The 11922-nt window shown below is 55.6% G+C and overlaps 1 protein-coding gene across 1 annotated transcript; it reads right to left on the bottom strand.

Annotated features, from left to right (window-relative positions):
- Nucleotides 1-4753: 4753 nt before the first annotated feature.
- Nucleotides 4754-5707, bottom strand: LOC138140694 (prohibitin-1, mitochondrial-like). Its single transcript, XM_069061687.1, has one exon. The coding sequence runs from the start codon at nucleotides 5705-5707 to the stop codon at nucleotides 4754-4756; it is 954 nt and encodes a 317-aa protein (XP_068917788.1).
- Between the last annotated feature and the right edge of the window lie 6215 nt (nucleotides 5708-11922).

Raw genomic sequence — 11922 nt, forward strand, 5'->3', positions numbered from 1 at the left:
CACCAACGTTATCAACGCTTTGGCTCACGCCGTCCCAATACCGAACCGTCCATAGCTCTTCATCCTCTAGGCTATAGCGTTCGCTCGTCACGAACACGTACTCCACCACCTCATCTTTGCCCTGCTTACCGATCTGCCAAACGTCAGGGTGAACCACGCAGTTGAATATCTCCATTGAATGATCGCTAAAGAAATGCCCTCCAGTTCGCTTGTAATAGCCAATCAACGTTGCACGTAACACTTTGTACATATCAGTCTCCAGCGGCCCGTAGGAGCCGGTTTCCCGGCTCCACCGTTGCCTATCGCTCTGTCGATACCTTCATCAGCCGCTTGTAGCAGTCCGGTCCAATGTCGAATCCACCCAATGAGGTCTCATCATCCACCGAGCCGCCTTCCAGCACCACGGTCGCACCGTAATCAATAACCTCGACCATCTGCGCTCCAGCCTTCACGTTTTTGCCGCACACGATGCAGAACGGCTTGTTGTGGTCAGACTTATCGTGATTCCGGTCGTAACTCGCAGTCTTCTCGTACTCAGCTACTCGCATGGTGGATTCCCTTTCGTGTGGTGTTGGGAGCCGCCTTTGCGGCTCCCTGTTGGCTCTAGTTTCCGTAGTACTCTTCCGGTGTCATGTGGCATTCCAGCCGGTGTGCTTCAAAATCCTCCTCAGTCCAGAACTCTGTTTCGTCTACCGGGCTGTACACCGGCTTTCCTTTGTCCTTTGCCACTACCTCGAAACCGCCCTTTGCCATCAACTGAATCGTACTGATCGTCTTGGCTGTCATCCGAATCTTCAGCTCGCCAGCTTTGCTCATGCTCCGGGCTGTGATCTGTGCGGTGTAGTTCATGGTGTTTCCCTTCGGCTTCCCGGTGCCTGCCCTTGCAGCGCCTCCCGTTCAACCTTGTAACTAGATTATACATCGCCCGGTTATAATGTGCAAGGGTTTTTGTTAGGCAATATTTGGAGCCGGGAAACCGGCTCCATCCGCTCTACACCTTGTCGATGCAGTCCGGTCCGTATCCTGCATGGATGCTCGCAGGGACCGTCAGCTTTCGGTTGCAACGTCGGCAGCGGCCACTCACCAGCGCGTACGCCTGCCCGGCCTCTTCGCCAGCGCCCTCAGCGAACACTTCACTGATGACCTCAGCCTTGCCAGTGATCGACTCAGAGTTAGCGTAGCGCTTCCAAACCTTCACGCTACCATCTGCGTTCATAAAGCCGAAGCCTACGAAGTCCAACTCATTGTCCGGTCCAGCAAGGTACTCCACAATCGTCTTGCCAGCCAACGCACCGGCCTCTTGCTTCTTGATTCGGAATGTGAAATGGCTACCGTCCATCTCCACTGTGTAAGTGCCAGCCGGAACATCAGTCTCCACCGGAGCCTCAGCCTTTGCTGGAGCCGCTGCCTGCATCGGTCGATTGAAACCGAACCGCATGCGCTCTACGGTCTCAACGGATTCCAGCAGGTGCACGTAAACGTTCGGTGCCTGAACAATGGCATCTCCAAGCTTGCCTGAAATCATATCGATCAGGATGCTCTTGGTCTGAGCCACGGTAGCCTCATCGCCCGTCTTTGCGAAGTCTGCAACAACCGCTGCAAAGCTGTTCAGGGTTTCAAGTTCGGTCTTGGTGGTAGCTACGGTCATGTCTTTGGCCCTCTTGGCGTTCGGTGCCTGCCCTTGCAGTGCCAACCCTCTCGCCTTACACATACATTATAAACCCCTGCAATATAATATGCAAGGGTTTATCCATACCAATATTCAGCTCCATTTCTCGATTCGGTCAATCTCACTGCCTATCGTCATCGTAGGTCCATATTTGTTTGCCGTTCGATCTGCGTTACCCAGCGATCGCCTTGCCTTGTACGCTGCCACCGCAGCCGCCCGAATCGCTGCAAGGTGTTCAGGGTCCGTAACGGTCTCCAGCCATAGCTTCATCGTCTGGTACTTGCCATACGTGCCAATGCCACGCTCAGGGTATCGCCCGAACCAAAGCTCTCTGCGCTTTGCTAACGCCTGCACGTCTTTCGCCCATATCCGGTGCAACGCCGCCTCAGCCGTCGCATTCGGATTCACGCCCGCCTGCCTGCCAACCCTCAGCCGGGTTTCGCCGTCCACGCTCCACGCCATGACTAATCCCCAATGCTCGGGCATCGTCTCCACCGCCTTGTGGAACAGCCGTTCATGCGCAACCAGCCAGCACTCATCAAACGCGCTTTCGTAATCTGCAATCTGTGTGTCCAGCCGCTTCAGCGTATCGGTCTCAGCCTTCAGCTCGATACCTATGCTCCGGTCATCCAGAATCAGCGCCATGTCTGCCCGGCCCGTCTTCACCCGGCTCCAGTCGCCAGTCACCATCTCATAAATCAGCATGGTCTCATACGGTAGCTCGTAGTGGTCTCTCAGCAGTGGCAGCACCGCGTCTCGTATCTCTGTAGCAGTGAGCTTCCCGGTCATCGCTCACCGGCCTTTCGTTGGCTACTGCGCTCTGCCCGTGCGCAATCCGGGCAAAGCATCGCCACCCATTTGCGAACAAGGTCTGTGCCACGTATCGGGTCTGTAATCTCCAGCCGCTCCCAGCCGTCTGCCAACCGCTCTGCACCCGGCTCAGCCTTCCGGCAATGGTCGCACCTCAACGGCTCATCTCTGTTCACGGCTATCGCCCTCTCTACTCCACGCGCCAAACAGCATCAGGATGTTCAATCGCCCACTTCAAGAGTATCGAAGCCGCATATCCTGCATTGCCCGGTGTTGGCTCCCAATAGTCATCATCGCGCTCTGTGCCAAGCCGCTTCACCGCCTCACCCAGCCCACTGATCGTATCGCGGGCTTCCAAGCCGTCAAGCTCACGGAAACGGTAATGCTTTGCATAGTTATAGGTCACGTTCAGGTAGGCATCATTCGTGCCACCCAGCGCAAACGTACCGCCCTCTGCATGGCGCTCCACCTGAACCGGTTTGCCGTCTTTGCCCACTAGCTCAATGTCATAGCTCATAGCTGGATGATCGCTTTCGCCTCTTCGCTCGAAGCCCAGCATCCGTAATCGTCACAACCAACCAACGGACACAGCGCTCCATGTGCTTTCGGAACATTGCTCGGCTCCACCAGATACCAGTTTGCCAAGTGGATTGCCGCCCCCAGCGTATTGCCACTGTGATCTGCGCTCAGCAGCGGAACCATCTTTGCCTGCATCTCCCACGTCTCTTTTCGGAACTTGTCAATGCGGTCCGCAGTCACCAGCGCGTCAGCAATCAGCACCGCCTGTTCACACACGAACGTTTCGTAGCCACCATTCTGCCAGCCAAAATCTGGATTGCGCTTGTGAAATCCTGCTATGCGTTGCTGGAATATATCTGGCAATCTCAATGCCCGCTCTGCAAGCTCAGCCTTACCGGTCTCTTCATACGCCTGAATCTTTTTGGCATTCGCCTCTTCCACCTCAGCCTTGTGCTTTGCCTTGTCCTCTTCAGCGGTTCGGTAGTAGAACAGCGTATCGCCAATCGCCAGCCCTCGCACCCGCGAACCTAAGCCTTTGCCCCACAGCAGTACATCGTCTCCAACCTCAATGCCCGCCACCGCCTTGTCCAAGTCCAGCCCATACTCTTCAGCCGTCTGTGCCGACATGCCGAATCCTGTACCGTCCATGCCAATCGACAGAAAGCCCTCCTCATAGTTGTATTCGCTCAGCTTGTGGAATGTTCGCTCTGAATCTCGTAGCGCCTCAGCCAATGTCTTCATGTCTATCCCTTTCGGTTTCGTGCCGGTGTGTCAATCGTAATCGGGAACTTCTCGCCAATCAATTGCTCGTATGCCCGGTCGTAAACCGCGACATACGCCGCCCCAAACATCAACGGCTCCAGCCGCAATTCATAGTCTTCACTAAGGTGCATGTAGTAGCCGTACTCGTCTCTCTTCCAGCCGTTCGGTTCATTGCTCGCCAGCAGCTCTTCAATCGTCTTCATGGCTTACCACGCGCCCGTTGAGCGCCCGTATGCGAACACCACCACCGCTGCCACGAACACAATGAATCCTGCAATGATGAGCCAACCGGCTTTCGTGGTCTCTTGTGTCATTCCTTCACCCTCTCAATGTGCGAGCGCACCACTTCAACGTCTATCTCAATGTGCTGCCCGCTCTGCCAGTTCATGCCCCTGATTCTGGCATCGTCAATCACCAGTATCCAATCATCAGGCAGTGATTCATCCATGAACGTCTGTGCCATGTATTCATGCCCTACGCGCTCACCGTCTTTGCTGCACGCATCGACAACCGCCTCTTCCCGCGTCTTGCCTACTCCCACCGCTCTGCGCAATCCACCAACCGGAAACTTCGTTGACCACCAGCGAACCTCAACCACGAACCCACCGTCGTCTTTGTTCCACATTCTCGAAACCACCGCGCCCGGCGACTTTGCGTTCAGAATCTCATCAATGGTCATCGCTAGTCCAACCCCGCCGTCAACGCTGCCAACGCATCTAGCAGCGCCGTGTGCGCATTCACCGCTGCCGAATAGGTAAAGTGTTCAGCCCTCCCCTTCAAGCTGTTCACGCCGTCCACATCGGCAAACACGTCGATCAACACGCCTAGATACTGGTACAGCTCAGCGTAATACGTAGAGCGCTCTTCATCGCTCATGCCGTTCAAGCGCTCCACGTCCATGCCCTCGTATTTCTCAGTGTCGATCATCTCTCTTGCCTCTCAGGGAAGAGGAACATGCAGCCCTCTTCCCGCTAGTCCACCAGTTGCTCCAGCCTAGCCTTCAGGCTCAGGCGTTGGCTCAGGCGTTGGCTCCACCGGCTCTGTATCACCCATGTCGATAATCGGCATGGATTCGTTCGGAACCACAATCAGGTTCGCATTGCTCAGCGCCTCAATGCCTCGCACCTGCATCAGCTCCGGATATGCCCGGTATGCCTCGCCTTCAATCCGCAGCGCCTCTGCATCGCCCTCAGCCTCAATCACCTTTGCATCTGCATCGGCTTGTGCGTTGATCTTTTTGGTCTCAGCCTCTTGGCGTGCAACTTCCTGTTGATTCTTTGCCGCAGCGGCCTCTTCAGTCCGTAGCTGCTTTTTCTCAACCGCCGCCGTGTACTCTTCACCGAACCCCGGACGCTTCAGCTCGAACGCCTCCAGCGTCAAATGACTTTCAGCAAACCGTGGCACCAGCGCCTCGTAAATCTCTTCGCTCACCGGGTCCAGCCCGCCAAGGTACAGCTCACTCGCAGTGTGCTGATTCACGATCTGACGGGTCACGGTCCGTGAATGGAACTTCGTCACGCGCTCTTGCACCGTATCCATGTTCGGTCCAACCGTTTCATGAATCGCAATAAGCTCATCCTTGTTCACCCGGTATCGCAACGTGAACGTTACTGTGACGCTCTGCCCGTCCACCGTTGTGCCGTCCACCGCATAATCCAGATAGTCAGCGTTGCTGTTCGAATCAGACGGGTTTTCATCCACGGTCTCGTACACCACGCTCCGTGTCGTATAGCAAGCGGTCGAACGCCCGGCTGGATTCGTCCATTGCAATCCGCTGTTCGCTACCTTCTGAGGTTCACCAAACCGGCGAATCACGCACGCCTCTCCAGCGTCCACTGATACCGCCGAAGCGAACAAGCCGATCACCAGCACCAGCGCAATCACGCCTCCAACAACGGCAATCGCTGTACCCGGAATCCCTTTGCTACGTGGCCTATAGTCCATCATTCTCTCCACGGCTTCTCAGCCCCTATATCCTGCAAGCCGGAAGCCCGGCCCGCGCTCTTCCCACCAACCCACCCGCGCTCTATTCGCTCGCCTCCTCTCCATCAACCGCCATGAGCAGCACATAAACAAACGCCATCGCAATGTAAACAAATCGGGTCATCGCACCGGACGATGATCTTCCAGCCCGCTCCAAGCTATCCTCAGCCTGCTTTCGATACCGGTCTCGGTTCCTTTGCATCATCGCCCTCCACGGCTACCCACTTGTACGGCCCCTGTTGCTTATCCGGTTCGGTGCAACGTATCTGCACCCCACGCCGCGCCAATCGACGCAACCGCTCTATTGATCGCTTATCCACTCTTGTCCGGTTCCTCTCCAGCCCGCTCTGCACGGGCATCACTGCCAAACAAACTCTTGATCGTTCGCTTCTCGCCAAAGAACTCTTCCAGCGGGTCAACCGGCTCGTCACTGATCTGCACCAGCCGCTTCACCAGCGCTAACGCAACCGCCTCTGCACCCGGATGATCGCCCTCTGTCTCAGCCCGCTCAATGTCTCCCACCATCGCGTCAAGCTCTTTGCCAATGTTCATGTTCATCTGCCTACGCCTCCAACGTCATGCGCTTGTCTTCGCGGCCTCTTTGAATCCAAATGTACTCACGAACGCCTGAGACATGAATCGCCTTTCCATCTGTCTCCAGAAGCTTTCCAATGTCTGACCAGTACTCTTCAGCCTCTCGCAACGAATCCGTTGCTGCAAAAATGCTGTCACCACCATCCACATGAATCCGCTTGATGATATGCCTGTACAGCATCATGTCTTGCCTCTTTCCTGTTGGCTCCCAGCCCGTAAGCCGGGAGCCGCCTTGCCGCTAGGCCTCTCGATACTCGACCACCACCGGTCCGTATGCGCTCAGCCACTCAGCCGGATTCTTGCCAAGGTCTCTCAGCAAGTCATTCGCCCAATCGTTCGGCCAATAGCCGTCTGCCTGACCGTTATTCAGGTAGTGCACCTTCACGGTCCCAGCCTTCTCGGTCTCGAACTCGGCCACAGCAGCGTCTCGAACCGGGATGAGCGTTGCAAGAAGCTCCACGCTCTCAGCACTTGTGAGCTGAGACAGGTGCTTTTCCTGCGTGCCCGATGGATTGAACTTGTGGAAAGTTGTGAACGTCATGGCGGTAAGCCCTCCGGTGAGGAACCGGCTGCCCTTGCAGCCTCGGTGTTCCCCACCTCACTGATGTGATTATAAACTATCCCGGTATAATGTGCAAGCTACTTCGCAGCCGTCTTTCGCCCAACTGGCATACGCCCACTCCAACGGCCTTCACGTATCAGCCCTGAGCGCATCCGCTGGAAACCGGCCTCGCCTTTGAACACTTGTGCCTTCCCGTCCACGTACGCAATCATCGGGTCATCGAACAGCCCGGCCTCCACCGTTGGATTCCAAACGCTCACCACCAAGTAGTCGCAGCGCTCAGCGTATTTCTTTGCGTACTCAATCGCCTCTGCCTGCGTTCGGAACAGCAGGTCCACCCCATCGTCTTCAATGCTGTCAACCGCAAAGCCTCGATCACTGTGAACCATCAATCCATGCCAACGTGTCATTCTGGTATCTCCTATTGCTGGAGCCGGGCTTCCCGGCTCCGCTCTTTGCCTACAGCGTGTGGAATCCCACGATGTTCCAATACGTTCGCTCAATGCCTGCCCGGTACTTCAGCGCCTCACGGCTCGTATCTGCCCGGTCACTCAGCGTCTCGAATATCGCCTGATAGCTCGCACGCGCCTTATCATCCAGCCGGTCAGCCACATCGTACAGCGCCCGCGCCTCATCGCTAATCTCAATGCCCTCCGTAGCTCGCAGCGCCTTCACCGCCTGCTTTGCCTCATACGCTGCATACCGGTCTCGAATCGCCTCTCGCCAAATACCAAGGTTCATATCTACTCTCCACTGGAGCCGGGACCAACCGGCTCCACTCTTGCCTAAGCGTCAGCCGCCACGTACTCCAGCATCTCAGCAACCGTGCAGCCGTTCGCAGTTGATTCACGAACGTAGAACGCAGCCGCGTCCAGCGCCTCTCGCATCTCCACCAGCGCCTCAGCCGTCTCAGCGATGCAGCGGCCATTCAGCCAGTAAGCGGTCTCGATGGTCTCCAAGTGCTGCACCGTCTCTTCGGTCTCAACGCCAGTCTGGAGGATTGCACCGTGGTACTGATTCAGTTCCCAGCGCTCTTTGCTCGTAACGTTCATTCGGTGGTTCATGGTGTGTGCCCTCTGGAAGTTCGTGCCCGCCTTTGCGGTGCCTCCGGTCTTCCCGTCTACATGTATTATAATCGCGCCCGGTATAATATGCAAGGTTTTTTGCTAGGCAATATGCCGCAATCCCCAATCGCCCGTGTCACGCAACGTCTGTCGCATCGTAGCGCCACCGCGCTTCAGCTCAGCCCGCACGTCTCGAACCGCACGGTCCAGCTCGGCCTCAGTCTCGAATACGAACACGTATTCCTGAAACAGCCTGCCCTCCAGCCGCACATTGAAATGTGCATACGTCTTCTCAACGCCCGCCTCCAGCAAGCCCTCAGCGCCTGCAACCAGCACTTCATCAACGCCTGTTCGCTTTGTGGTCACTACGGTAATCACGGCTCTACTCTCCATCTGGCTAGGCTGGAGCCGGTTTCCCGGCTCCGCTTGTGATCTATCGACCGTCGTATTCTTCCATCCGCTTCCAGCCCTGCAAGCTAACTTCGAACAATCGCACGCGGGCAATCCCCTCAAAGTCGGCAACCGTGGCATCGAAGATTCTGCGAGCGGACTTCTCGGTCGCAAGCTTTGCGCTCCGTCGGTAGGTCTCTTCCTCAACCTCACCGTCCACCTTCACGGTGATAACCCATGTGCGGGAATCTTCAATCCGAGTGGCGTCTGCGTAGAGTAGCTTGTGCATGATGTGTGTCCCTTGTGGTTTGAGCCGCCTGCCCTTGCAGTGCCTTTGCTCTCCCTCACTACATATATTATACGCGATACTTTTATAATGTGCAAGGATTTTGCACAACCAATATTTTCTAGCTCAGCGCGTCCATAATCCGATCATGTGCTGTTGCCAGCGCCCGGTACTCAGGTCGATTCTCAACCGCTACCGAATCAATCAGGTCTCGAACGTCCAACGCCTCTGCTACCGGTATCCAATCCTCTCGGCTCAGCGTTAGCTTGTACACCCGACCGCGTGAATGTGCCCGGCCCGGTGCAGCCTCCAGCGCTTTGCGCACCCGCTCACGGTGTGGCGTCATCTGTTCATTCTCGTACGAAACGAAGAACAGGTGATTGAAAGCCGTGGCAGAAATCTGAACCGTTAGCTCACCGCCCTCTTCGCCGCCCTCAGCGATCACCCGATCAGCAAACGCATCGTCAAGCGCCTGCACCAGCTCATCGTTCTCTTTGAAAGAGATAACCGACCGCGATGACACGCCGTAAATCAACGAACCCACCACATGCCTCAGCGCCTCCACTTGTGTCTCCAGCGCTGCTATCCGCTCTTTGCTCACGTCTCATGCCTCCAGCGGGCTTATGCAGCCCGCGCTTTGTTTCGTGCTACCGATGCTCGAATGTCATCAAGCACTTGTGCCTTACTGCCACGCCACTTGGTGACCTGCACTTCGCCCTCCATCAGGCAATACTTCCAACGCACGCTGCCCTTATAGATGCCCGCTGCATCGTATCCAACATGGAACTTCCGCTCACCTACCGTGTTCATCTTCTCAACCATGATGTCAAGATTCGTTCTACGCGCTCGCATGGTCTCAGCCCTTTCAGGTTTGGAGCCGGTTTCCCGGCTCCGCTTTCGTCTAGTCGAACAGGATGCTCATAACCCGGTCCAAGCCCCGGCTCCCAAAGAACGGCTGCACCGTCTTTCGTCCGTGATCGTAAATCAGGTACACAACATCTTTGCGCAGGTGTGGATTCTCATTGCCACCAAGAACCGTGACGTACGCCGCTCCGACTGCCATTGCATCAATCGCCTTCGCAACGTCAATGTCATTCTTTGCAACCACATCGAACGGAAGCGTGTGCACCAGTTCGTTGCCTACGCGGTTTGTGATGGTGATGGTTCGCTTTGCCATGATGGATTCCCTCTGGAGCTTTCCCGTGCCTGCCCTTGCAGCGCCTCCGGTCTCTCTCACTACATGTATTATAAACCGGCCCGGTATAATATGCAAGGCATTTCACCGGGCAATATTTCAGGCATCATAAACGTGTTCAGCAAACAAGCCCTGCATCACGGTCTCCATTTCGTGATCTGTCACCACCGCTGTTTGCTTTGCGCTGCCCTTCCAAGTGATCGACCGCCGCATGATGCCACTTCCATCTTTGCGCCTACCCATCGCCACCGGCTCATCATCTTTCGTAGCCGTGATGCTCCACGTCCGGTAGTCCATCGTCTCAGCCGTCACTGCGTACGTGTTCGCTCCAGCCGTCATCGCTTTGCGCATCGTGTCCAGCGCCATTGCTCAATCCTCTCTAGCGTGCTGCCATCTTCATCGCACGCCGCGCTTCATTCACCGCTTCATGCAAAGCGTCCACCAGTCGCAAGGTCTCTGCTATCGTCATCGACACCAGCGCGGTCTCACCCGGTATTTCGTCATGCACCTCAATCGCAATCTTTCCATTCCACGCGCTGTTCGTTTCCACCGTCACGCTATCGCCCGGTGTCTCATGAACACCTTCGCTTATCTCATTCGGCTCAACCTTGATCTTCACACTCATGCTCATTTCTCAATCCTCTCTTTGTTTCGTATCCCTTGATCTAATCCTGAGACCCGCGCTTGCAGGTCTCACTCTGCTTGCCTGCTATACAGCCCGCCAAACGAGCTTTCCGGTTCCATCAATCTTGTTCAGGATATGCAGCTCACCGGTTTCGTGGCAGTAGCGCTGGTACTTCACCGGCTCCTCGAATATGCCCTGACGCACCTTATCGGTTTCCAGCTTGCGAACAACGCTGTTCACTTTGCGAGCACTCGCATTGCGAACCAAATCCTTGCGAGACTTCGTGATTCGCCCGATGCTTGTGATTGCGTATGTCTTGGTCATTTCTGGATTCCCTCTCGGCTTTTGGATGCCCGCCCTTGCGGTGCCTATCCTCTCTGCCATTGATATGATTATAAACCATGCGCGTATAATGCGCAAGCTATCCTACGCTACTTCCTCTCGGGATATGGTCAGGAAGTATTTGTTTCCATCGCTGTCTCGCATAACGGTCTCGTAGCTATCGCCGTAAGCGTAGGTCAGACCCTCGCCCTTCAGCTGACCGATAACAAGAACCAAGAAGTCCTGAGCCTGTCGAGCGTTGACACCAACCGGACCGATGAACTTTCGGCTCACGCCTGCATCTTTGCTCAGCACGCGGACGAATACTTGAGTGTTCGCTACATCGTAGTTGCCGGTCGTTCGTGGTGTTCGAGAATGGATGAAGCTCATGGTGTAACTCCCTTTGGGTTTCGCTGCCCGCCCTTGCGGTGCCATTGCTTACCCGCCTACATGTATTATACACTCATTGCCGTATAATGTGCAAGGGTTTTGCACAACAAATATTTTATAAGGCGATCTGCGCTCTGCGCCTGCACGGTTCTCTTGAACGCCGTCTCTTGCTCGCCTCTCACCGTTCAATCGTTCGCTTGCAGCGGCATCTGCCTAACTACCAGTTAGTATTCGCCACGCCAATACCGTAGTAGCTTTCCGGCTCTTCGTCTTCAGGAGGCAATACCATGAACGCCATAGCCTGAGCCTCAGCCCGGTCAGGGCTTTTGCTGCCACGCTTTTTGGCTTCCTCTTTCGATTCCACCACCATCTGTGTGTAGTTGCTATCCCATTTCGTGCGTATATCGCTCAACTGCTTTTTGGCTTCCCGGTCCAGCTCGCCTGTTCCATCGAACGCAATCAAGCCCTCTCGATACCGGTTGCGTAGCTGATGCCACATCTCTTGGCGTAGGTTTCGGTACGCTGTTCGGTCACTACTCTTTTTGGCTACGTTCACCTCAACCACCGGATAGCCATTCTCTTCCAGCCGGTCAGCCACGCCTGCACCAATACCAACCACGTCCACGCGAATCTCTGCCAGCTCGCCATGCACGCTCATTCGGCTCAGAACGTCTTGAATGCGACCAACACTCTCCATCGTCTTTTGCCCTTGCCACGCCTCTGTATGGATAACGTGGATGCCTTGCCTTACG

The sequence above is a fragment of the Tenebrio molitor genome, unplaced genomic scaffold (genome assembly GCF_963966145.1).
Source record: "Tenebrio molitor unplaced genomic scaffold, icTenMoli1.1 SCAFFOLD_113, whole genome shotgun sequence".
In the NCBI taxonomy this organism is placed as follows: Eukaryota; Metazoa; Arthropoda; class Insecta; order Coleoptera; family Tenebrionidae; genus Tenebrio; species Tenebrio molitor.

Coding starts and splice junctions, on each gene's coding strand:
- LOC138140694 (XM_069061687.1), bottom strand. CDS start 5,707: ATGATGGACTATAGGCCACGTAGCAAAGGGATTCCGGGTACAGCGATT.